This window comes from Lissotriton vulgaris, chromosome 6 (assembly GCF_964263255.1).
Source record: "Lissotriton vulgaris chromosome 6, aLisVul1.2, whole genome shotgun sequence".
NCBI classification, from domain to species: domain Eukaryota; kingdom Metazoa; phylum Chordata; class Amphibia; order Caudata; family Salamandridae; genus Lissotriton; species Lissotriton vulgaris.
Genome location: NC_141694.1, coordinates 126546177 through 126574144, shown reverse-complemented (window position 1 = coordinate 126574144; position 27968 = coordinate 126546177). Strand labels below are relative to the sequence as shown.

The window sequence follows — 27968 nt, the reverse complement described above, 5'->3', positions numbered from 1 at the left end:
CAGTCCGAATGGCAGTACTGTGTACTGATAATGATTGGCGCCGACTTGGAATCGCAGGAACTTCCTGTGTTTCTGTGCAATGGGCACATGGAAGTACGCATCTTGTAGGTCTATAGCACATAGCCAGTCTCCCTGTTGCAACTGAGGATAAATCTGATGCGACAGCATGAGAAACTTCTCTCTGCGAATCCACTTGTTTGCCTGTCGCAAATCCAGAATGGGCCTGAACTCGTTCTTGTGAACCAGGAAGAACCGGGAGTACAGACCTCTTCTTCTTTGAGACAGAGGTACGTCTTCTATCGCCCTTTTCCTTAACAGGATATCGGCCTCCGCCTGGCGCTCGCGCAGCTGACACTGCGAGCTGACCGGAGGAATTGATGGAGGCGGGCTGGTGAACCGAAGACTGTATCCATTGCAAACAATACTCAGCACCCACTTGTCCCGAGTAATTTTTCTCCACTCTGCCAGAAAAAATTGAACGCTTCCCCCCACTGAAGTGGGTAACGTATGCAGGGAAGTAAACGCTCAGGGCCTAGACCCGGCCGGGCCTTTGGTCGCTGCTGCAGACTGTTAGCCGCCTCTGCCTTTCTGGCGCTTCTGGAAAGGTCTTCGGAACTGCTGCTGCTGTTGTTGCTGCTGCTGCTGCTGCTGTCCCGAAGTCTGGCCACGCCCTCTGCCCTGTCCACCGAACCGTCTCTGGAACAGGCGGTAAGATTTCTTGGTATCCATGGGCTTTTCCAGACCCACAGCCGTGAGCATTTCGGCCTCCGCCTTCATGCGGGCCATTTCGTCATCTGCATGTTTTCCATACAGGGTTTCGCCAGAAAATGGTTAATTGGCAACCCTTTGTTGTGCGTCAGGCTTCAGCGACGTGAGGCGGAGCCAGGCGTGTCGTCGGTGGTTAACTCCATGGCAGTAACCATGCGCCGCCAGGAGGGAAGAATCGGCTGCAGCACTGATGACATGATTCGCCACCAACAACCCCTCATTCAACACCTCTTGGAAATCTTCTCTCTTGTCACGAGGCAGGTGTTCTACAAACTGCTGGAGGGATTCCCAGAGGGCTCGGTCATACCGCCCTAATAAGGCAATTGGCACTCGCCGCCTTCATTGAAGTCGCCGATGTTCAACAGACCTTCCTCCCCGCCGAGTCCAGCCATCTAGATTCCTTATCTGGCGGGACTGTGGATGACGGAGTGGTGGCATGCTGCTTCCGAACCGCCGTCACTATCACAGAGTCTGGCGCAGGATCCACCCTCAGAAAAGCTGTATCCGAATCGGGAGCCCGGTACTTCTTCTGGAGTCTCGAGGGGGCCACCTTAGCAACCGCCAGGATGAGGAACAGGTCCATGGCCAGCTCCTCCAAGCGGTAGTAATGGCCGAGACAGATGTTTCTGGTGCAGCGTCTCGAAGATCACCAATGTTTTGGGCGTGGGCACCGTCAACGTGATGCCCAACTTCGCTGCACCCCTCAAAAGGACATCATGGAAAGACACAAGATAGTCAACCGGTGACACCCTTGTCCCCGGAGATCCCGACAACGTTGGTGAATAGTCTCTGAAGACCCCGTATGCGAACGGGACCTGCGCCTCCTGAGGTGTTGTCTCGACCGCGTCGATGACCTGTTGTGACTCCACGATCGCTCCCTCCTCCATGAACGAGATCGCGACCTCTCAGTTTGCGGCGCTCCCCAGGCCTCTACGGAGGTGTCTTCCGTGGCCTATCCAGGGGCTTCTGCGTCACCTTAGACGGTGTAGGGTAACGAGGCAGCGACACAGGCCTCGGCGGAACAGGAGGTACGTGCGGCCGAGGGACGTCATGCGGAGGAGGAGGTGGTGGGAGCCGTGGCAGCGAAGGCGGAAGTGGCTGAAGAGGAGGAATGCTGGGAGGAGCCTCCTTAGGTAGAGGTGGGGGCGTCTTCGGCCGAGGAGGTGTATAAACGACAGAGTACACCAATCCCGGAGACTTCTTCCGGGAGGGGACTGCTAACCAGCCCCTCCAGTCGGTGATCGCCGTCTCCGGCGTCCTCCCCCAGATCCAGAGTGACTACTGGCGCCAGAACTCCATCTGCGCCGCTTAGGAGAGTTGGAAAGCCTCCGAGACGCTGATCTTTCTTCTCGACGCCGAACGTCGCCTGCGCGATGTCGAGCGTCTCCTCTCCGGCGTCGAACGCCGCCTCCGCAACGTCATACGCCTCTTTCTCGATGACAAGCGTCGATTCCTTCGACGTCGACCGCTTTCTCGAGGTCCGTCGTCGAGGATCCCCTCAACGGCGACCGGTGGTGTCGCCTAGATGGCGAGCGCCGATGCCTGCCGCTCTCTCCGACGATGAAGAAACAGCCGACGGTGATCTTGACGGCGGCCTACCCAGGCCCTTTGACGTTGATCCTCCACGCCGTCTCGACACAGAGCCCTGGGGAGATGGGGAACACACCGTCGTCATCCCTCTTGACGTAGTCGATGCAATCGACGCCGACGGAGACCGGGAACGTTAACTGGGCTTCCTGCCTCTGGGGAGCCCCCCAGAGGCAGCTGCTCACCCGCCAACTACGATCATCCTATCAAGCCCTCGCCCCAATTCCGCGCATCCATAGATCCACCATGGGAGGAAGATCCTTCTCCTACTTAGCGGCCAAAACCTGGAATTCTCTCCCCACTCACCTCCGCCTTACACAGAACCACCTCTCCTTCAGAAAGCAGCTTAAAATCTGGCTTTTCGATAAGTAATGCACCCACCCTCCCCTCAAGCGCCTTGAGACCCTCTGGGTGAGTAGTGCGCTATACAAATTCTTGAACTTGAACATGTGGTCTGGATGCATGATCTCTCCATGGTTCTGTGTTTGCAGATGTGGATAGAGTTTTAGTTTGTGATGTGATACCACTGAGAGTTCTAGTAGTGTGGTATACCATGGTTGCCTTGCCCACGTTGGTGCAATGGGAATCACTGTGAGGAGTGTTGCTGTAGCTTGTGCACCACTTGGGAGAGGCGGAAAAGCATATGCCCATTTTTTCCGACCAACTCATCCATAGCGCATTGCCTTTGGACAATGGGTCTGGATACCTGGCGGCAAAGCTTGGGCATCTGGAGTTGAGGTGTGTGGCGAACTATCTATTTCTGGCTGTCCCCACTGTTGAAAGGAAGGTTGAAGAACTTGAGGATGAAGTTCCCACTCGTGAATCTGTTGGCTCTGACGACTTAACAGACACGCATCCTGAATGTGAACTACTGGTAGATGTGCTAATAGTAAGATATTTTGAGGAATGGCCTACCTTCATATGCTCTGCGCCAGTCGGGAGAGCTGTAAGGAGTGTGTTCCTCCCTGTTTTTGGATGTAGTACATGGCTGTCATATTGTCGGTGCAGACTAAGACAGCTTTGTGTGATAGGTAATGTTGTAATGAATTTAGAGCTAGAAAAATGGCTAGCAACTCCAGATGGTTTATGTGGAGTAGCTTTTTCTGTGGTGACCACTTGCCCTGTACTGTGTGCTGTGCTAAATGAGCTCCCCAGCAGGTCACGGATGTGTCCGTGGTTAGCACTACTTGTGGAACTGGCTCTATGAACGGCCGTCCTTTTTGAAAGGTTTTGGTGTTCCAACATTGCAGAGAGCGATGGGTCCGGCCATCTACCACCACCAGATTTGTTAATTGACCTTGAGCCTGGTTCCATTGACCTGCTAAGCACTCTTGCAGGGGGCGCATTTGGAGTCTTGCGTGCAGTATTATGAGAATGCAAGACGCCATCATCCCAATTAGTTACATGAACACTCAAGCTTGTAGGGTTGGAAGTTTTGTATGATAGCTTACATACGTTGTATTCTTGCTGGATTGGGGGATGCAAGTGCTTTGGAGGTATCTATTGTGGCACCCAGATACTGTTGATAGGGATGGTTGGAGATGTGACTGTTTTGTTTATAGTGAACCAGAGTTTATGTAACAGGTGAATGGTCTGGTGTGTGTGCTGCACACACCGATGGTATGACTTGGCTTTTATTAGCCGAGATACGGGAACAAATGGATGTTTTCCCTTCTCAAGTGTGCTGCTACTACTGCAAGACACTTTATGAAAACTCGAGGTGCTGTAGTTACTCCAAAAGGGAGGACTTTGAACTGGTAATGCTGACCGTCCAGTACAAACCGAAGGTACTTTCTGTGAGCTTGGTGGATGGGAATGTGGTAGTAGGGGTCCTTTAGATCTAGGGTAGCAAGGAAGTCGCCTTGCTTTAACAGAGGAAGGACCTGCTGTAATGTGACCATATGGAAGTGGTCTGACTGTATGTTAAGATTTAGGGGTCTCAAGTCTAGTATAGGTCTGAGGGAGCCGTCCTTCTTGGGGATACGGATATATAGGGAGTAAACTCCTGTGTTTTGATGGCATACTGGAACTGGTTCTATTGCGTTTTTGTGCAGTAGAGTGGCAACTTCTTGTTTCAGAAGTGCAAGATGCTCTTGTGACATTGGACGCTGTCTGGGTGGTATTGACGAGTGAACTCCAGGCAATAACCGGACAACTATTTGTCTCACCCACCTGTCTGTTGTGATGGAGTTCCAAACAGGTAGGAACTGTTGTAATCTCCCCCGACAGGAGTGAAATGAGCTGGGGGGGAGAGGAGGGAAGTCACTGTTTGGGAGTGGAGGCAGTACGGTTGTTGTTACCTCTGCCTCTACCTTTAGTGTTGTTGCCTCTATATCCTCCTCTGTAATAACCTCTATTGGGAGAGGATTGTGTGGGTGATTTGTAAGAAGAGGAGGGGGTATCTGTTGGAAATTATTTGGAGGCGCCCCTATAAGAGGAGCGAAGAAAGGACGCTCTCGGAGTCTGAGTTTGTAAAGCTCCCATGGACATTGCAGTGTCCGTATCCTTTTTCCTAGTGCTGTATCAACTGTAGGACCAAAAAGATGTTGCTGGTCAAAAGGTTGATTGAGAATACTGGTTTTTACTCAGCCAGGCATGCCTACGTAAAAGTAGGACATCTTTATTTCTATTTATTGAGGCTTTATCAGCAGTATCCAAAGCACAACGAATGAAAGTATTAGTAATGACCATACCTTCTTGTATTAAGTCAGAAGCCCTAGTCTTATATTTGTCTAGTAAATGTTGCATAAGGGTTTCAAGCTCATCGTAGTGAGCCCTATTATACCTTGCTAATAGAGTTTGGGTGTTGGCAGTTATCCAGACGTTGGCTGCCTGAGAAGTCATGCGTTTAACCTGAAGCATCTAGAAGTTTTGACACTATCAGGGAGGTGGAGCATCCCCTGTTGTCTGAATTTGCTCTTTTTCTGGCGTTTGAGACTACTAAAGAGTCTAGTGGCAGCTGGCCTTTGATATATGCTGGGTCATTAGGAGCTGCTTTGTACTTTTTTCCCCAACCTGGGATTACCCTGGCCCCGACTGGGTCTTCAAATACCTCAGGTACGTGCTTTAAAACCCCTTTAAGCATTGGTAGGATGGTTGTGGTTTTTTTGGGATTGTAATAATGTGTCCATAAGGAAGTCGTCCTCTACTGGATCAGTGTGTAGATCGACCCCATGAAAGGTTCCTGCTCTATGAATGAGTTGTGTAAACCCTATAGTGTCATCTGGAGGAGATGGCCTAGAAGGGTATGCATCATCTTGTGGGAGATCTGGGGCATCTGGTGCATTATAATCTTCCCAAGGATCATATGGTGGTTCTGGAATATTATCTGGGTCATCTAGTGGTTGGTCATCTTCTATTCCCCCCCCTGAGTAATCCTACTCATCATATGATGGATCAGGGCTGTGTGGGGTGAATGGTGAATGTACAGGGAAAATATCAAGGTCTCCTTCTGGAAGTGGTAAAGGTACCCTTATCGGAGAAGTTTCAGCAAGCTTTTTGAGGGGGACTGGAGGTGTGGTGGGAGGGTCCTGCTTCCTTTTAGCAGGAGCAGTAATGACATGTCCAGTTTTTGGATGAATAAGAAGTCTTGTTTTGGATCTGGACGGAAGATCTCTTCTGTGGAAGCATGCTTCTTCGGCGCAGACTCTTCCTGCTTGGAGCAGAGTGGTTTAGAAGTTTTGGCAGTGTCTATTACAGTCTTTGGAGCAGATTTCGGTTTTGAAGACTTGAGGTCGGAAGCTTTCTTTGGCTGTAGCTTTTTATCCGGATCGGATGTGGAGTTTTTGGATCCGCAGCTCGTTTCGGGTCAACAGCTTTAGGTGCCGAAGTGTGTTTCGTGCCGAAGTGGACTTTAGTTCGACTTGTTTCGGTACCGGAGTTGGCTTCGGTGCGATAGTTATCGTGGAACTTGGTTTAGATGCTGAGCTTGCTTTCGGCTCGACTGATTTGGGTACCGAGGTTAGTTTCAGTGCCGGAGTTAGTTTTGTCTTAAGTACTTTGTGTTTCTCGGGGCCGACAGGCTGACTCGAGCCCGAGTCGCCTAGAGGCTTTTTGGTAGTCTTTGTTGTGGAGTCGGAAGGTGGGGCGTCAGAAGTTTGTGATCGGTGTGCACCAGGACCCGGAGGTGGAACCAAAGCCTGGCCCGGTGTGGGGGTGTGAACAGGGTCGACATTTGTACTCGCGACCTGTTGACCAGCTGGAATGGGATGGTCATCGTCTGCTTGATCTTCGGCTCAGGAAGCTGAATCCTCTGCTCCGGAAACAACGACTTGTTCCTGCTGTTCTTCTTTGGACTCTACATCGATTTGAGTCTCTTCGACAATGAGGTCTGGTGCCGATGGAGAGGATTGTGCCATGACTCTTCGCACTAGTCAGTCCCGGATAGTTTCTTGGAACGGAAAAAAGCATAGGCCTGGCAATCATGGCTCTCGTGCTCCTCTGAGGACAAGCATTTCACACCTCATGTAGATCAGTGTGGGGGAATTTGTGTGCACACTGAGGGCACTTCTTGAAGCGTGTTCTTTCCATGAGCCGAAGGCCCAATGGCACAGTTGGGCCCAAAGGCCCCCGGAATCAAGAGGTGCAGGCTTTTTCGACGTGAGTATGAAGAAAGTCACGATCGAAAACTATACTGACGGTAGAAATCAAAGAATGGGCATCGAAAGGAGATCGTAACGGGACCGAGCGACAAACACCTCTGAGCCCGATGGCAGAAAAAAACAATCCAAGGATGGAGATGATGCCCATGCGCACTATGCTCCAGAGGAGGAGTCATTTACCATGCAAAGGCTCTTCCAGGACAACAACAAAGTGAAATCATCCGGGCCCACCACCATATGGGGATCTATGCACTTGTGTGTGATCTGCAGCCCATATGCCTCGAACATACAGGTTCCCCTTGTTGGCCGCCATTAGTGTTTCCAGGAGGAAACAAGAGTCTCCCTTTTCTTCCTCGAGCTGTACTCCACTGGTTTTAGCAGCCCTCTTAGGCTATTGTACATGGAGAGATAATCTGTTGGTGAATGCCTCAAAGGGTAATGGTTAGCTCCTACCTCAGGGGAATTGGTGTTTAAGTCGTTAAACGACTCTTCTTCAAACCCTCCTACCACTTCTGTCTCTTCAGGTTTGTAGAACTCCTCTTCTTATTCTTCCTGGGGCTCTGATGTTGCACCAGCCTCTAAGACACTGCTCTTGGCAAAGCTTTTGGTGGGATCCGAAATCCCTTAAGGAGTTGTCAAACTCCTTTTTTCCCTCTTTAGGCGAGCACTCATTACGACCTCGAGCCTTCACTTTTTCTTTACGACCTCCTGCCCTTTTTGTTTAGTATAGAGCATCGGCGAAGGTCTCTTCTTGGGCGAATACTTTGTGCCCTCCTTCACTCCCTCTCGTCAGGAAGGCCTTGACTGGGTCATGCCTGCATCACTATCTCAAAGTCGATACCTGTGGACCACTTTGGCTTTCGGCTGAGTTTAGGTCGATGTTTACTTAAAGCACCGAAGTTGCCTTTACAAACTTTGTGTATGAGGGATTAGGTTTGGTGCTTTTCTATGGCTTGATTACCTTGTGGGCTCTCTTTTTGGCCACACTTGCTGATTTCTTTGCCGTCTGTTTTCTCTTAGCTTCTACCACATAAGCTTCGGCATCCGACTCTCCATAGTGCGCTGTTTTGGCATTAACATTGTCATAGTCGCTGGACATGCCTAGGTCCTTCGGATACCTGTGATCTCTGGCTGGCCATGGTGTAGTGTTCAAGTCTCCGGATTCGACGTACCCTTAGGGTCTTTGGTATGAATGCAGGGCAGGTCTCGCAGTCCTCAAGGAGACAGAGGTTACAGATGTCGTGGGGGGTCTCTCCAAGCAAACGTGTGGTGGCAGTTGGGGTTAGAATTCAAAGGGGTTATTTCCATGTCCTCTACCTGCCCTCATTCTCCAAACATGTGGTTGGTTCCTGCAAGGTCTCTCACTGGGTAAGGGAGAGAAGGGTCCCCTAATCTCTCATCCTTTTTTTAAACTCCTGTTTTAAAAAAAACTGTAGGAACTCCTACGTGGCTTCCAGACCAGACATCAGAAGAATTAATCTGAAGATGGGCGCAGTCTGCCATCACATGTGACAGGCATTCCACCAAATGGCAGTTTACGCCCACGAAAACAAAAAAGGACAGTTCCAGACAAACACTAAATGGCAGAATAATGCACAGTATGCGTGTCCAATAAAAGGATTCATGCAGCAAAACAAGGTTTTGCACTTGTAAGGAAAACACAAAAGTTCTTGCAAAGGATTATCAGCCAAATCACTGACAACATTAGGAGACAGTGACCAAGCCAGCCCTATCTGGAGAGCCTGAACAGTAATTTCCTTGTGAAGCCGAAGAGCTATAAAGCTGCTGCTTAACAGCACAGAGTACTTAATGAAGGCATCAAATAAACACAACTCAGCATAAGTTAACTGTAAGAATTTTGCACACTATTTGAGAAAAGTATTTGCAAAGAATAGTACAGGACTAAAATGTACCATACCTGAAAGGAGCACATCAGTGTTTCATCCACACTCATCATGCCTCCAGCGTTATCAAACTCTCCACAGTAATTTGGAGCTGAAAATAGGGTAACCAGCTGTCGTTTGGCAAAAAATTCATAGCCATCTTCAACCACCTGTAAATGTAAAGGAAACAAACAGCTGATTACAATCAAGTATCACCTCTACATCAGGGGTAGAGTGCATGGAAGTGATTAGATTTCAGAGTCTGCTGCAGCAACGTGAGCTTTCTTTGCTGATTCAGGGTGGTAAAGTTCTAAGTAATGTGACAGGTTATGAAAATAGCTTTTGTTTGGCACAAATGTTTTCCAAATTAGAATGTGGAATTACCCACATCAACAGTCCTACATAGAATAAATGTAGCTTGCAGTGTTCACTACAATGTGGGCCCGTAATATTCTTTCCTCAAGAGCTGTTTTTAGTTCGGAACAAACAAGTTATTTCCTTGGGAGCAAATGCATTATGACAGGACCCAGTCCTTTCAAAAGAAAATGCTACCTAGTAGTATGCATCTGTTCTTGGCATGTAAAGCTGTAGATTTATATACTTGTGCATAGGTCGCCATCTGGTGTTAGGCTTGGATGTTTGCACTTTGTTTTTGTCTTCGAAGAAGTCTTTGTAGTAACGAGATAGGTGACTCATCCTTAGGGTGACAGTGTGAATGGGCATCGACTCCATCTTCAGATTGTTTTTCGCCATAAAGGGTGATGATTGAGTTCGTAAGAAATAGAAAAGAGATGCCCATGTGTGATGTATCTAAGGAAGATAGTACTGCAACAAATAGTGGTATCCGGGGAGGCGGGTGGGCGTATATGAATCCACAGCTCTACATGCCAAGAATAGATGCATACTGACTGGTAAGTAGCAATTTCCGTTCGAGGCATATGAGCTGTAGATCATATACTTGTGCATGGACTATAAAGCAGTTATATCCTTAGCAGTGGCTACCTGTATCTGTCAAGTGGTTTGAAAACGTTTTCTTAATATAGCCTGGCCCACACTAGCTTGTTGTCTTGCTTGCACATCTACAAAATAGTGTTTTGTCAAAGTGTGCGGTGTAGACCAAGTTGCTGCTTTGCAGATGTTATCTAAGGAAATGTTCCCTAAGAACGCCATAGAAGCCCATAGTTTATGTGGGTAATGTGCTCTAGGGGAAACTGGGATTTCAACAGACTGGTAAATGTGGAGGGCAGACACGACATTAGGTAAAAATTTAGGGTTCGTTCTAGGAACCACTTTGTTATGATGGATTTGCAAAAATGGTTCTTGTAAGGTTAATGACTGGAGTTCATCAACTCTTCTAAGAGATGTGATAGCAACTAGGAAGGCTACTTTCCAAGTGAGGAACTGTAATTTGCATTTGTGCAGAGGTTCAAATGGGGGGGGGGGGGGGGGGAGGGGGGGGGGGGGAAGTCTGGAAAGGACAGCATTTAGATTCCAAATGGGAGAGGGTGGCGCTCTAGATGGAATTATTCTTTAAAGTCCTTCCATAAATGCTTTGATAGCGGTTACTCAAAACAAAGACAAGTGTCTGTTTGGAGATAAGCTGCTATTGCAGCAAGATGTAGTCTTTTAGATGTATATGCCAGGTTACATCGTTGTAGGTGCAAGAGATAACCAATCATGTTCTGAATAAAAGCATCTAGTGGATTGATTTTATGTGTGCAGTAAATCACAAATAGTTTTCACTTTCCTGCGTAGCAGGCTCTGGTGATAGGACGTCTAGCTTCTTTAATGATGTTCATGCAGTCTGATGGGAGATTGAGGTAGCCAAACTCCAAGACTTCAGGTGCCAGATCGCAAGCTTGAGTTGACTGGGATCTTGATGCCTTATCTCTCGATGGTTTTGAGTAAGAAGCTTGGGTGAGAGGCGTAGCTTTTGATGCAGAAGGAAAATATTACTTACTTGTAAGAATAGTTTTGCAACATAAGACTCTTCTAGATTCACAAACTGTGCATATTCCGCCATCTAGTGGTTGGAGTCGGAAAGTGCTTTGTATATTTTTTTTTGCTTCGGGGGTTGCGAAACCTGATCCTCTCTGGTGAGGCTACAACCCCCATCGTGTGTGTGCAGGCTCTCAGATTATTTTCCCCCTTATGCATTGCGATTTGGTCTGCTTGTTTAATAAGTATAATATTGATTGCTTATAGGGCTGAGAGTGCAGAGACACCTCTTTATACACACACATATATATATATATATACATATACACACATATATATATATACACACATATACATATATACACACATATACATATACACACACATATATACATATACACACACATATATACATATACACACACATATATACATATACACATATACACACATATATACACACATATACACACATATATATATACATATACACACATATATATATATATATACATATACACACATATATATATATATACACACATATACACACATATATATATATATACACACATATATATATATACACACATATATATATATATACACACATATACACACATATATATATACACACACACATATATATATATACATACACACATATATACATATACACACATATATACATATACACACATATATACACACACACACATATATATACATACACACACATATATACACACACACACATATATACACACACACACATATATACACACACATATACACACACACACACACATATATATATATATATATATACATATATATATATATATATATCAACACACATATATATATATATATATATATACACAAAAGGGTGCCTGTAAGGAAGGGCCCACAGCAGGTGAGGAGAGCTGGATATCTTTGAGAGTTGCCGTATTTCAGGGAAGTGGATGTCACTCTATTTGCCCCACAGTCCGACGCGTTTCATGCTCCTCGCATTTCTTCAGGAACTTGGGCTTATGACTGTAAGGAAGCACACCGTTGATTAAAGCACCTGTGTTAAGTTCGAGACACCGCCTTGGTGGGCGTGGCTACAACTGTAGCATTCTCGAACTAGTTCTGCTGCTATATTTCCCCAGTGAGTCGTGTGCCTTTTGCAGCAGCTTGAATTTAAAATCCAAGTGGATTGTGGCATGCAACCTCCTCTTGGAACCGGCATCGTAACTCCCTCAATTGCGCTCCTGCTCCCAGCGCCATCATGCTGATTAGCACGTCAGCAGGTCTGTAAGTACAGCAGGGCTTCATCCGCGGCTCAGGCAGGCCGCCAACATCTGAACACAAATCTATATTTATTAACTTAACACAGGTGCTTTAATCAACGGTGTGCTTCCTTGCAGTCATAAGTCCAAGTTCCTGAAGAAATGTGAGGAGCATGAAACGCGTCGGACTGTGGGGCTAATCGAGTGACAGCCACTTCCCTGTAATACGGCAACTCTCAATAAAGATATCCAGCTCTACTCACCTGCTGTGGGCCCTTCCTTACAGGCACCCTTTTGTGTCCACACACATATATATATATATGCTTCAATTCCGGATAGCCCCTCTGGCCTCCGATTTCTTTTCCTGAAAGAAATGTTTGCTGATATTTTCTGCGCCGGCCAGAGACCGCTCACCTTCAACTCTTGTAGCACCGCTCCCCAGCCTTCTAGTGAGGCGTCCGTGGTTAGAAACATGGGATATGGAGGAAGCGTGAAGGTTAAACCTTTTGAGATTTTTTTTTACCAACCACCAGCTGCTTGCTTTTTTCATTGCACCGTGATTCTGTTTTCGAACGAGCCTTCCGCTTGGCACCATTGCCTGTCCAGTTGCTCTTGTAGTGGACGCATTTGAAGCCTGCAGTGCGGAATCAATGGTATGCAGGATGATATTGATCCAAGCAGGAACTTGTAGAGACGGACCGACAGTAATTTCCTCTTTTGCAAGAGACGCGCTGACAGAACAAGTTTGTTCTGATGTTCCTCCGATGGAAAGGCCTTGCAGCGATTTGTGTCCAGGATAGAGCTTAGAAACTTTGCTGACCTGGATGGAAGAAGAACCGATTTCTCCTTCTTGAGTTGAAAAGTTGAACGCAGCTTGTGACCGCCCAAGAAGCTGCCTGGAATAATTGAGCTTTTATCAGCCTATCGTCTAGGTAGGGAAAGACCTCTAGAGATTGTTTTCTGAGAAACGCAGCCACCGGAGCCAGTACTTTTGTAAATATCCTTGGTGCGGACAGACCAAAAAGGAAGCACTTTGAACTGAAAGTGGCTCTTGCCTACTGTGAAACGTAGGTTTTTCCTGTGAGCTGGGTGGATCGGCACATGGAAGTATGCATCCTCTAAATCCAGAGTCGCCATGTAGTCTCCTGGATTCAGTAGACGTAGAATATCCTGAAGGGTGACCATCCTGAAAGATATCTTTATGAGATAGGTGTTGAACTCCCTTAGATCTAATATTGGACGCCACTTTTCCTTTGTCTTGCGAACCAGGAAGAACCTGGAATAAAACCCTTTCCCCCTTTGATAGTGAGGTATAGGTTATATTGCCCCCTTGATGAAAAGTTGGTGGGCTTCGAGATGTAGAAGTCCTACATGTTTCGACTCGTTGGCGCCCGGGGCTCTGGTTGAAGGAAGCTGTTTAAACTCCAAAGTGTGGCCACCCTGAATGATATTCAGAACCCACTGGTCTGATGTAATAACCTTCCAGCTGCGTAGACAATGAGAAATCCTGCCCCCTACTGATGTTATCGGAGGGGTAGGAACAGTAGAAAGAGCCATGAAGCCGGTATTGTCGCTTAGAATTGTCTCTCCCTTGACGCCATCTTGATGGCTGGCGAGAGAAAGACTCAGACTGGCCTTGGCGCTGTGTGTATTGTGGCTTGTAAGATTGCGAGGACTGCGAGTACGAAGAGTAGCGCTGTTGATTGCCACCTCTGTACGAGGAAAAACCTTTCCCTCTGGCACCTCTGAAAGGAACTTTGCGGTAATTCAATGTCCCCAAGGACCATGCCGTGTCGGTGTCCTTCTTGATGCCTTGAAGGGCATCATCTACATGCTTTCCAAAAAGCATCTTTGTCGTAAGTTAAGTCCAAGATCTTATTTTGAACTTCCTGGCGAAACCAGGTTGCCCGTAGCCAGCCCTGACGCCTTAAAACTGCTGAACCCGCTAGTGCACGGAAAGCTGTAGTTGCTATGTCCATAGCACAATCTATCACCTCTGAAGAGGAACGCTCCCCTTCCACCAGTATCTTCCTTGCCTCATCTTTCGCTCCATCCAGAAGTTGGTCCACAAACTGGGATGAATCACACCACATCTGGCGATCATATATGCCCAAGATAGCAAGAGCATTAGCAGCTCTAACCAGGAGGCTGGCCATTGTAGAGAATCTTTTTCCCACATTGTCCAGACGTCTCCCTTCCTTGGCTGGCGGTGTTGTAAGTGGCGTCTATGGATTTTTGGACTTGCTTTGCGCCGCCTGGGAAATAACTGAGTCCGGCTTCGACTGACCAGTCAGGCAAGCGGGACTGCCTTCTGGAGCTTTATATTTCTTCTCCAGACGGGGAAGAACAGGGATGACTTTATTTATTCAAAGTTTTATATAGCGCGAACAAGATCTTTGCAGATATCAGAGCGCTTAACAGAAACAGGGGGTAGGGGCAAACAGGAGGGTGCCTAAACAGACTATTGGGTACACTATAATAGTCAGTAGCATAATAGGACAGCAGTCATGTACAGATAAGATACCAATAAACAATCAAGTAACCAGTACTATAAGACGGCGCAAAGTCTTTGGTCCAGCTACAATAGAGTTAAGGTGAACTTTGGCTGTAGGGATGGCTTATATCACTTTCTTAGAATTACAAGGGGTAGGGGCATCAAGAGCATGATTCAGACTAATGTGTACAATATAGTAGTCGATAGTAAGTGAGTAGCATAATAGGATCACAATCATGTAGGAGTATAATACCAATAGACAATCAGGTAACCAGTGATACCAAAGCGGTGCAAAGTCTCTGATCCAACAGCAATAATGTTCAGGTGAACTTGGCCATAAGGATGGCTTTCACCTCTTTCTTGAAGAATGCAGTGGAGGAGATAAGCTTGGTTTCAGGAGGGAGTGCATTCCAGATCCTGGGTGCCATTCCTGAGAAGGAGCGTTTGTATGTTTTTTCTTTCCGGAATCTACGAGGTTTCAGGAGTAGACTTTTTGTACTTCTATTGGATCTCTATTGGACTGTTGCAGGATTCTGCATCACTTTAGTACCTTCCGACCATACATGTTTCGATGATTGGAATTGAACGAATGGACTTTCTGTAAGGTTCCTTGAAGTCGTAAAGGAAACAGTCGGATTGTACTGTTGTAATAGGATGGCCAAATCTCTTGGACGCCCTTTCCATAAGATTATGGAAACCTCCAATGTCAGCTGGAGGGGAGGTAGCAGTATCCGGCACTGGTGGATCCGGATCCTGAATGACATTATCGCCCCAACCTCTATCCGGGTCATGAGGAGGAGCAACCTGATTATCTCCATCAGATGAGACATCATCATCCTGAACAGTCACAACCTCCTGATAGCTCTGTCTGGGTTCTGGTTCCGAAACTAGAAAAACCAAAGGCGTCACTGCACTTGCAGGAGTAGTAGGGATGGATGGAGCAGGAGGACGCTATTGCTGCTCCTCAATTTGAGACGGAAACCTCTTTTTGAAATCTTGTAGCATCAATTGTAAGTCAGTTATAAGAGAGGACGGCATTGCCACCATATCCTGACGTGATTTTTGTGGAGGCCTTTCTTTCTGAACAGACTGGCGCTCTTCAGCATAGCACTCATCAGAATCCGAACCCTGATACTTTACTTGTAATTCGGATGGGCTATAAGCATCTCCATAAGGACCATCCTCATAGTCATCAGACTCATCAAGAAGCAAAGTGGGAGGCAAAGGTGTTACACACCGAGGAGATGTCATCTCTGGGGTAATTTGCTGCCTCTTTATAGATATGTGGACCCTTTGAACCGTCGACGATTATCAAGGCTGCCGTTGTCGTTGTCCTTGTCGTCGACACTACCTTCGTCGTCATTATCATCGACGTCGAAAATGTATACACCATCGTCGGCGAACAGGAAACAGGTACCTTAAACGTCGACAAAAATATCAATGCCGCCGTTGACGAAGCTGTACCTGAACCCAAGTCTTTTTTGGAAGTTGTCGTCGACGTACCAGCTATTTTTGCCGTCGACAGACGTGGCTTCTTGTCCGATCTTCCTTCCTGAGGGACAGCAGAAGGTTTCTTGCATCCCTTCTCCTTTTCAGATGGTGGAAAAGTAACAAACACCTTTCTTCACCTTCTTAGCTGTCTGTGTCTCCTCTGTCTGTCCCAGCCTCTCCTTTACACCTCAGTGAGGAGATTTTATGGGACTAGCCCTTTCAAACCTATCCGAGGTCTTTTGCAAGGCTTTCACAGGGGGCTCAGTAGATGTTGAAGGGGATGACCTACCCCTCTTCTTGGATCTTCTGGAGGACGCAACTGAGGAAGAATCCTCACTGTCAGACGACATAACCTCCTTACGTGACTTCATTTTCTGCAGCCAAGTCAACAACCTGCCTTCCCGGTCTCTCAAGGTCTTTGTAGAGAATGTTCTGCAGATTTTACAATCTGTGGCCTTGTGGTCCGGGTACAAGCAGTTGATACAGTCCTCATGCTTGCCCTCCACAAACTGCCTCTTAGAACAGGTAGCACAAGCTCTAAATAACACCTTTTCCTTGTCAGATATATTAACGTTGAAGAAATGGAAAAAGAGTCCAATCTGAAGAGAAATCGGAGCAGAGCTCAGTGGAGACTCCCTAGCACAACATGCAGTAGAAAATCTGAGGCTCTGAGGCGCTCTCACGAGGGTTCTACGGGGTGAGGCTGTTCCCGATTGGTTGTTGCAGAATTTTGGTCTCTTTTACAAAAAGAGGTGGATAAGCTCCAAAATGAGATGAGGCCTAAGCCTAGTTTTCTCTTTTGTACTTCCTGCTATGGTATTTTTTATTTACCTAGGCTCCCATTCAGACGACGGGGGAATGATACAAAGCATGTTCCAATACTGGGGGCAATTTGTCTTACCCACTTGTCTGTTGTAATGGAATTCCAGACCGGTACGAACTGTGAGAGACGTCCCCCGACAGGAGTGGAATGATCGGGGGGAAGGGAAGTCACTGCTTGGTGGTAGGGGAGTTGCGGGTTTTGCTACAACCCCTTCCTTTATCGTGGTTACCCCGTAACTTCCTCGAAAATATCCTCTGGAGAAGGTGGTTTGATTGAGAATTTTGTATGAACAAGAGGGATGCTCTGAGCCAGTAGTTTTGAAGCCAGCCATGGACCTGGCAGCCTCAGTATCCTTTTTCATCTTTTCTAAGGATGTATCGACTGTGGGCCGAAAATTTTTCTTAGTCGAAAGGCTGATTAAGAATAGTGGATTGCTCCTCCTGCTTGAATCCGGAGATTGGAGCCAGGCATGCCTGTGTAATAAAATGATGGTATTAATAGCACAAGATGTGGTATCGGCCGCATCTAGGGCACATTTGTAAGATGTGTTGGTTATTAACTTACCGTCTTGCATAAGGGTTGTTAGCTTTGTTCTTACATTGGTCAGGAAGATGTTGCATAAGCTTTTCAAGCTCATCATAGTGAGCTCTGTCATATCTGACCAACAAAGCTTGGGCATTGGTGATCCGCCAATGATTTGCCACTTGTGACGCAATACGTTTACCGGATGCGTCTATCAGTTTCGATTCCTTATCAGGATGGGGGGGTGTCGCCTGTGCTTTGTGAATTAAACCTCTTGCATGCATTAGACACCACAAGAGAATCAAAAGGGAGCTGACCTCAGATGTAGATTGGGTCATTGGGAGCAGCCTTCGTTATTATCGTCAGACCTTGTGTTGAGGATCCTGGCTCTGACTGGGTCCTTCAACACTTCTCGTGCATGTTTCAGCATGCCTTTTAGCATTTGGCAGGGTGTGTGTAGACTTTTGTGAGGGTGCAATTGTGTCTAATAAGAAGTCCTCTTCTAAGGGATCAGAGTGTAATTGCACCCCATGGTATTGTGCAGCCCTATTAATTAATTGCGCAAACCCAATGCTATCATCTGCGGGTGATGACCTAGAGGGATAAAGGTCCAGGTCCTTGTGTGGATCTGGATTATAATCATCCGAAGGATCTGTATCGTATGGGATTGTATGCGCCTTCTCATCCGTATCTGTATCTGTGGCCCCATACCCACCCATATCATCATCATCATCCTCTTGTGGTTGAGGTGAAAATGTAGGATGAGGGGAGAGTGCTGGAGAAATTAACAAATTTGGATAAGGTGGAGAAGGAGAGGAAGGTGGAGAAGTGTTAGTGCCTATTTCCTTCTGTTTAATGGGTATTTCAAAGTCTTCTGAATGGTCCAGTTTCCTCTTTTTAGGAGGTTTGGTGGTAACATGACCGGTTTGAGGGTCAATGTGTAGAGTTTTTTGCTTTGGATCCGAAAAATCTGGCACAGATTGTTGTTTGGGTAGAATGTCCTTTTTCGGTGCCGAAGGCTTAGGGTCAGACTGTTCTTTCGACTGTGTCAGAAGCTTTCTGGGGGTCTTGGACTCTAGCTTTGGGTGTAGGAGTTTCTGGCTCCGAGACCTTTTCTCGGCTCCGAAATTTTCGATTTAATTTGTTTTGGCTCCTAAGGCTTGTCCTTTGTTTCGATGCCGAAGGCTTTGTCATCGGGGCTGTTTCCGGTGCTGACGAAGAAGGGTGTGGGCACATGTTTACATTTGGGCTTCAGTGCCGAAGTGGACTTCTCGGCACTGGGATGCGGTTGGGCTTTTCTTTCGGTTTCATAATCGGGTCCAAGGGCGGGGCGACTGAAGTGTGTTGCCAGTGTCTACCTGAGCCCAAAGGCGAAGGAGTTACTGGAGCCTTTTGTTTGGGGTTGGTTAGGAGAGGGGTCTCGGTACTCAAGGACCGTTGAGCCACAGTGACGGCCCGGGAATCTCGGGGCATGCTGACACCATCTGAGTAATTGACTCCAATGCCTGCGACCTTGGTGCAGTGTGAATGACATCTTTATGTCCTCGCACCTTCAATTTGGAGTCTGAAGGGGTTGAACCCCAAATGCATTTTGCGTTGGACTTACCAGAGAACTTTAAGTGGGAAGTGGAGCAGTTGTGGGGATGGTCCAGGGACCAATGCTGGGCGTGAGACTGAGTGGGATCTACGCAAAGCCCACAGCAAAATCTTGTGTTAGCTGACATGCAACTTTGTCTCCTAATCCTCAATGTCCTTTGGGTGCATGAAGGCATACTTATCACATGACGTTAGTGTCCGATACCAGGCACCAAAAGGCACACCTTATGCGGGTTCATAACAGTCGCCTGCTTCCTGCAGTTGTGGCATAGCTTGAATTATTTCATTTTCTCTAGCACACTATGGAAAGTTTAGTTGTTGTAAGAAAACTGACAGGACGGAGTAGCATGTAGGAAGGAGCACAAGCTCCACGATTATCTGTGGCTCCAATGAGCCCTCACTTCTGTGCGGATTGGCATCAGTGTGGAGCCGCACGACACCACAAAGGGGAGCGCAGAACTACTGCAAAAAAAAACAAAACCAAGAAACCTTGCTGGCTCTAGCCTGGTACCTGTGAGATATTCTTTTGCATGTAATTTACGGTTAAAATTATCCATAAGTATGCAACATTTTATGAGAGCCCCAAATTCGCAGTGGATCTCGCATTGGTATGGGTTATCCAAATTGCCTGATGTTAAAATCAAATCATTAATATAGTGATATACTAGAGTTTCCACGTGAACAATTTTTTTCTTAGTATAATCAATTAAAACATTGCATGAGAGTTAATATCCTGCCAGAGTCCAGGTAGCCTACAATTAGCGGGTTTTTGGAAGCCACTGTGAATATAGTGAAAAATTGATGGAACAAGTATTACTGGATTGAGCAATGTGCAATGAAACTGCATACACAAATTGACCTTTGGTGGTCTCAAAACAGTAAGGAGTTTTGGAAGGAAGAACAATTTAAAGAACCTACTTTTGGTTCATTTATAAGTCTAAGGAGGACATTACCAATTAACTTATGATAGATGAAGTGCTAAAAAAAGGTTTGAGATCTAGTCTGCTGCCTTGAGATACTTCAAGACAAGGAATGTGGAGGAATAAATATTCATTTGGAAATAAGTGTTTTACATTCTTAAACTACTTACCTGATGAGCACGACATATCAAGTCCAGATCATGACGGTTCAGAAATTTGCTTACAACATCAGCTCCAAATGTGAAGGAAACACCACGGTCATTCTCGCCCCAGCCTTGCACATCCTTATCAGGATCAGACCATAGCAAGTCACAAAGCAGACCTGTAAAATAATTTTCATATAGCATTCAAAAGTAATTTTAACACTATTAACGTAGCAATATACGGTCAATGCTAGATGAACACAGCATTACATCTGCCCATACTGAAAAGCAGTTTGTCAGGTGTTTCCTCTGAATCCATGAAAAGAAGGTTAGCGCTGCACGTAAAGAGGATATGTGGAACACTTAAATAGTGTTCACATGTAAAACAAATTAAAGAAAACATGCCAGTAAAAGGCGAACATTTCTAATTTGTCTTCGTTGGTTTCAAATAAAATTAAAAATATATATATAAAACACGTAGGCTCTAACAGTCCGTACACACCCAGAGCCATCTGAAACTGTACATGCCACAATTCTATAAGCTGCCAGAATCACATCATGCAGTGCACGTCAGGCGGAAATTTCAATTTTCAAGACTACAGCTTAAGGAGCAAGACAGCTTTACACTTTTGACAATGCTTATGGAATACAGGCAAGTTTGTATATGGATTCAGAGAAAATATCTATAACAGAAGTATTTTGGCAAGTGTGATGGGCCCAAGGCGCCCACAGCAGTGCCTTGTTCGCTTTTTGATTGCATGTAACTTAGGAGTCAGTCCATCTAGCTAGGCTTTAAGTCAGGACGGACAGAGATATAAAACTAGACCAGTAGTTAACAAATAACTTATGCCTAAGGCATTTTCACTTGCTTAAACAGTGTCTCCGAGCCCTTTTTACATACATAATGTGGAGAGACGTTTCTATGGGAGAAGGAACGAGGAGTTCAGAGTTCAGAAAGTACTTTATTCGACTTTAAAAAATTCATAAAAGTCATATTACAGGGTATCATAAAATTCCATTAAAAAGCTTATACAAATTCCTTGAAGTTTAAAATCAAATAATTTTGACAATTTGAGACAGACTAATTCATGGGGTTTCCATCATTTCTCGAGTGCGCATAATAAGTTTCAAAAAAGTGCTAGTGCGGAAGACATTCTTCAGTATCCAAATTGAGCAGCATCAAATATGAATGTTCCAAGGAAATAAGTCTATGTTTCCTAAAGTATGGGGTTAAAAACCATTTAACATTTTAAATAAAATTTACAGAAGAAAAAACGTAAATCATTTTGTGTGCTCACTCCATTTATAAGGACAGAGATTGCAATGCGTTTTTGGGTAATAACCCAGGGGAAAAGATAACAGAACTCTTACATTTCCAGCCCTTAGGCGAAACAAAAGCGCCCTTTTCCACTTAGACATTGGTAGGATGAGGTAGAGGATACCTGTGCATTCCAATATTTACATATGCTGCCACGGTTGATTTGCTAAGTGCCTTAGGTGTCCTCTCAGCTTTATAAAGTGCATATAGTGCAAGTTGTAGCTCCCTCTTATCACTGGGCATAATTCTGGTGACATCCAAGAAAAGGTGACCTTTGCCCACGCTACATAAACTTTTGTAGACTCCAGAGAGCCATGGGATCTCCATGCCTTTGTCACAACCCAGACAATCACTTATGACTTCTTGAGTCAAGGAGGCTAAATTGTTCCTCCAAACGGAGAGCCAGAAAAGCGCAGGTCTCGACCCAATGAAATCACACATAAAATGCAGGCTCAATTCCCTGTGGCAAATATACTCAGAGGTGGAAAATGGTGCACCCAGAATTTTCCTGCAGAACCGGGTTTCTTCTAACTGGATGCAGTGAGTGTTTGCCTGGCCCCATATCTCTGCCCCATATGTGGCTACTGGGACACATTGCAATTTAAAAAAATGTAAATAGCCTTAGTGGCACCTATTTTCCTTGGGCGGGGTAGGCTGAGGATTGAGTTGATGGCCTTTGAGAACTTGCTCGTGGAGAGGGCCAAATGCCCACTCCACGAGCCGTTCGCAGCAAAGACCATCCCTAAATATGGAAATTGGCTGGTAGATTGTAATATATTACCCCCCACTGAAATGGAATTGAGCTGTTGTTTCCCTGACCCACATGACATAATAAAGGATTTTTTAAAGTTTACATGTAGGTCCAGGTCAGCCATGTATTCAATGAAGGTTTTCACCAAGATGCACAGAGAATTAGGAGTGCAGCCCATAAGGACCGCATCGTCTGCGTAAAGTAAAGCCAGGAGTAATTTCCCATTAATTCTTGGTACATCTGGTGACGCCTGCCTTAATGAATTACTCAGCCAGTTAATAAAGATGATAAAAAGCAGGGGTGCTAAGACGCACCCCTGTCTAACACCTCGGCCCATCTTAATCCTGCCCGAGGTTTCCCCACCCAGTCCGATCTTTTCTTGGGCATTGAGATCAGTGTGTAGGAATGCCAGGAAGTGAACTAGGGATTTATCTAGTCCATAATCAGTGAGAGTGGCCCAAAGTTTCGCCCGATTAACTAGATCAAATGCGGACGATAGGTCCATAAAAGCTAGGTAGAGCGGCGAGGATCGAGCAATATTATATTTACCAATTACTAATTTAAGGTTCAAACACTGCTCGACCGTACCGATCTTGCTTCTAAATCCCATCTGGCCGGGGTCCAATATCCCGCTTCCCTTTGTCCATTCCAATATCCTATTGTAGAGTACCCTCCCCAGAATCTTAAGCGTGTTGTCCAATAGTGAGATCGGCCTATAGTTAATCGGGGCTGATCTATCTCCCTTTTTGTATATTGGCACAATAATGCTAGTTGTCCAGGTATCTGGCATGGGGACCAGGGGCACGCTGTTAAAAACATTTAATAAGATTGAGGCCCCGAAATCCGGCTCCAATTTAATGATGTCTATTGGGAGGCCGTCAGGGCCAGGCGCCTTGTCATTGAGGCTCTGTTTCATGGCTACCTCTACCTCCTGTAATGTAACTTGCAAACAACTTAATTGTCCCAATGTATAACATGATTTCTCTCCTGTTGGGGCTGCATACATGTTAGAAAAATGGTTCTCCCATGTTTCACTCGAGATGGTACAACAGTAGTCAAATGTCGGCCCGTATTCCGCATATTCTTAACTGCGGGCCAAAAAGATTTACCATTCTACCCACTAGCAGAGTAAACTAAGGCCTCCCAACTCTCGGCCAGTAGAGTAGCCTTTCGTTTGCCCGTCTTAATTTTGTATACCATTCTTATCTCCAACGGGCACCTTGGTTTGGAAGAAAGAGCCTTACGTAGGGCCCTATTTGCCTGTGAGCAGCTATCATCAAACCATCTAGGTTCCTTCTCTGCCTTGTGTGGAGGTACTGAAAGAAGGGATTTTATTATTGAACATAGTTGGACAAACTCGTCAATTTTGCTTGTGTGACGTCTGTAGATATGCAGGAATTAAGTTCCTGTGTTCTCCTAACATGGTTTCCATTATGCCCCCTGTTAGACCTGTCTGCTTCTGGGAAGACTCTAACCACCATGATTTAGTTTTGTCCCCCTTAGCCTCCCAGAATTTCTATTTTTATTTTTACATGTGTCCATCAGGAGTTTTTTATGCTGTCAGGGGGCTAGGTGTTCCTTGGCGATGACGCCATTTTTCCCTCATCACTTGTGAGGCCTAGTCACCCCCTTGAAACATTAGGGATCTCCAGAGACCTAAAATGGTGTCCACCAACTGTCATAACGGACACCACTGGAGGACAGGTCCATAGGATAGCATTAGGGAACTTTCTGGAATCTACTAGAGACTGCTGCAGGTCTCAGGCCAGCCTATATAAGGCCAGTGACCAGCAGCCATTTTGTGCTGACCCTAGAGTAGAGGAGTGAGGCAGTGGTGAGAGGAGGTGGACATACTGAGAGCAGCTAGTTTGTCACTGAGGCTGACAGTTACTTCAGAGGATTGTTCCCCCTTCAGCCTTTGACCGATCCCTCTCTCAAAACATCAACTATTGAAAAAGAAATCGAGCTACTTGAGGAAGCAGCCACTCACATATTGGAATCCCATCAAATCCACTCAGGATACCCCTAACTGAAGATATTCCTGGCTACCCCTAATCAGCGCTGAGCTTACCAGGGGACGTGGAGTAGCTGAAGTGAGTGCGGGGGTCTGGGGCACCCTGGCGACCTGTGGAGCGGGGGCGCCGTGTGTGGACATCCTTCCTGTGAAGCCCCAGTGAGAGACGACTGGAGGGAAGCAGCGACGTTGCTCTGATCGGCATCGGGACCCCGGGGGCACCGGCCGCGTCAGAAACGAAGAGATCAGCGCTTCCGCGCATGACCGGCAACTAGACGCTTTTTGTGAGGCAGGAGGGGCCTATGATCGGGCAGGCCCGGGAGAGCAGCGTCACCAGAAGACCAGCGTCCTCCCTGTGAAGTGAGTGCAGAGGCGGGAGAAGAGCGAGCGCTTCCGCGCATGCCCAACGGAGTAGCGCGACTGAGGAGAAGCCGAGCGCGACGGAGCACCGGTAGCTGTTTCCCCAGCCTGAGGAGGCAGAAGCGCCACTACAGTTGACCCAGTAAAGAGCCGGTGGGCCAAGAGAAGCTCCCTCGATCCCTCCCGACCGCCGACTGCTGCCAGGCTTCAACGCGAGTGAGAAGAGCCCTCGCAGCACTTCCAGGAAGCTTACAAGTAAGCCGGGTAGAGTGGGGACGGGAGGCAGCAGCACCAGGGGAAAGGATTGAGACAGTGGGACTGCAATTGAGAGACACACTGAACTGCACACAGAGGCATAAAGGAAGAGAACGGGCTAGTGCTCAGCCCAAACCCTACTAAAATAACCCCAACAAGTAACTGAACAGTGGAAAGCCTAATTGAAGGGAAAACAAACTAGTGAACTGGCCAATAAAGAGTAAAACCGATCCAATAACGGTGCAAGTGGGAGAGAGGTGAAAGTGGTAAAGGGAACCACAGGGTTCCTGGGCTAAAGCCCTTACAGAGCTTTTGTAGCGGAGGGAGTAGATCCTCTACCAGTTAGGTGTACCTTGCTAATATTATTGTGTCTTTCCTTCTAGTCACATTATTGGTGGGAAATGCTGTGAGGTTCTACAACCAGGTCATTCTGTTGGGCTGAACAGTGCTTAAGAGCTGTGGGGTAATGTACCTGCAAATGTGTCTTTAAAAACATATTACTCTGCCAGACTGTATTTTGCCTTCCTGTAAAATTATTAGTGAAGTGTCTTGTGTCCTAAATAACTACAGAACCTAAATGTACCTTTGATTCTCAAATTCTGAGCAGGAGAAATATTGAAGAGTGATTTAAATTTCATGTAGATGTGTAATTTGATTGTCTTTTATCCCTGACTAAAAAGCATAACAAGAAGAGCATATTATTTTTATAAAAGGTAACGGTATTTTTCCAAACAGAGGTGTTGTGTCTTTATTTTAGTGGTTCATCACTGAGTTACTGTGGGTAAGATTTGTAAGTACTTAGCCAACGCTTGGAGTTAGCTGTAGACCACTACTGTGCCAGGCTACCATATGTAGGCTTGGGTAATCTAGGTCCAACACCCCCACTATCTACTCACCTCCATTTTAACCTTAGGTTATTTGTTGAAGGTGTAATATCTCTTGCCCTTTGAGCAGTTGCATGCACAGGCCTACTGCCTACGCATAACGCTGCTAACAGCGGGTTGTGATCGCCAAAGCATGTGGTAAGCACTTTGGCCTCTAGAAGCTGATCAACTAAGCACGGGGACATAAAGATGTATTCTATAGTCGATAAGCAGTCTCTGCCTCTAAAGGTTGGTATATAATCTTCCGATATATGAAACAAATCCATAACATTGGTAAGGATATGATCGTTAATAAAGCACTTTAATTCTAGACCCCTATGTGTAGCTGAATCGACTTGAAGTTTGTTCATACCTTAAGATACCCCTGTAATTTTAGCATTAAAATCTCCTCTGAGAACAATCCCTATTTCGTCACCCAAGGAATGTTGTTGTACTAAGTGATATAGTTTTGAATAATTCAACAAAATTCTTATTGGGGACCGAATTAAAATCATTGTTATAAAAATTAATCCAATATAATGGAACCCTTCTCTTATATTCTGTTATTTGGATATTTAAACTTGTAGTCGTTAGTGCCCTGATACTTCCTCCGGCCGTTGTGCTGATACCAGTCAATAGCCCTCCAGAGGCACGACCAAAATCGGGTTTGTGTGCCAGCACACTAGTGCAATGGTATCCATCTATATGTAGGTCTGCTGTGGCCCATGTTTCCTGAAACATTATTAGGTCTATGCCACATAGGGTCTGTAACCAATCTGTGTCGGACAGTGGCGATTCAAGGCCTGCTACGTTCCAGCCTAACCCCTTCGATGCTCATGACTAGCTCAGCTCGTCATGAGGCACGGTGCTCGTGTGCTCATGACGAGCTGAGATCGTCATGACCACACCCATTTACATTAGGGCCGAGCACAGGAGGGGAATGAGTCAAGCAGCCAAGGTGTTAAAATTTTGAGGTCTTGAGTTTTACTGGGTTCTTTTAAATTTCGGGCGCTAACTGATTTGTTAGTTGTAATGGGTTCTGTGTGCCTTGAGTTGGCCACTGCTACAGAGCAAACAGTTACCTCTGATGTTAAACATTCCAGTGTATCTTCCTTTACCATACTACCCTCTGCTAGGCTTATTTGTGCATTTTGTGGGGTTTGCGCTACAGATCCTTCATTTTGACATCTTACGCTAAATGGTATAGTTTGGAGTCAATCTTGATCACTTGATCATCCAGGTTGGAAAACGCTTGTTCAAAGCGGTTGAAAGTTGGGACATTATAATTATATCTCCCGGGATTATGTACGGTGGGTTGATTTTTATTTCTATTGGCAGGTGTTATCTGTTGGTTACGGTAAAAAGAAACCCAAGGGTAGGATGTGAATATCCTTCCTTCCCATGTATGTTGTCCCAGCCCTTTCTAAAATAGTTCTCACTAACTCTGGAGAGCCAAAATTCAAAACTATACAATCGCCCTTTATGTGTTTATTGGAACTACCTATCCACGACACCCTGCGCACCATTTTGAACTGTTCGAACAGATGGTTGCCTAATCCAGATTTAATGTTTAGTAAATGTAGGGCTTCATTTTTTTTAAGGAAAACCAATGTTCCTCCATGTTCGATTTGATCGTCGGGACGTTGGAAAGCACAACAGTGTAGGGTGTGGATTCTGGTGGTAGGCTTAAGTTTCCTTTTCTTTGCTTAGCAAATGTTCCTTCACCGTCTTGTCTCTAAGCCGTTTTTGCCCCCTGATGTCTGCCCTGCCCGAGTAGAACTAACAGCTGGCAACTGTGCGTTATCATTGTTGGATTTAGTAGATTTGGTGGTCTGCAAGTTCTCAACTGTTCTGATAATTCCTGGAGCTGTGGCAGTATGGACCTCTATGACCGAATGTGCTGTTTGTCTATTTAGAGTTGGGGGCCCCCTATTTGTCACTTGGCTAGTGGGATGCAATATTTTTTGATCCATGATTTTCAGGCGATTTTCAATAGCCACAAGTTTATCAAATAGTGGCTTCAGCAGAGCGTTTAGCCTCCCCTCTATTTTAGTCATGATTGTATCTTCCAGCTCGTTTTGGTGTTGTTCGCTAGAATTTGTTGATGTATTTATAGGAATAGTAATGGGGCTACTGGCATGCGTATGTGTGTTCCTACCCTCCTTTTCAGGTATATTGCCCGCAGTTTTTGCCATTTTGCAGCTTTGGTGTATGGTAAGTGGTTCCTTCCCGGCCTTTCTTTTCCTTGCTACTTGCTGAGAGGTGCCCCCCTTGGCTTTGTGCTGTGTCTGTCGTGTCACTCTAGCTACTACTGGGGAGGGTGTTGGTGACGTAGTCATAGTAATGACTTGTGGTGTGAAGAATATG

The 27968-nt window shown here is 46.0% G+C and overlaps 1 protein-coding gene across 1 annotated transcript in view; it reads right to left on the bottom strand.

Moving 5' to 3' along the window:
* The window catches only part of PPP1CB (protein phosphatase 1 catalytic subunit beta), a 235241-nt gene that overhangs the window by 38673 nt on the left and 168600 nt on the right, over positions 1-27968 (bottom strand). Inside the window, exons 6-7 of the mRNA XM_086926133.1 lie at positions 20068-20219; positions 8875-9009 (exon numbers count right to left, since the gene is read on the bottom strand). Coding sequence (XP_086782259.1) covers positions 8875-9009; positions 20068-20219 — 287 coding nt within the window. The remainder of the gene's footprint in view (positions 1-8874; positions 9010-20067; positions 20220-27968) is intronic.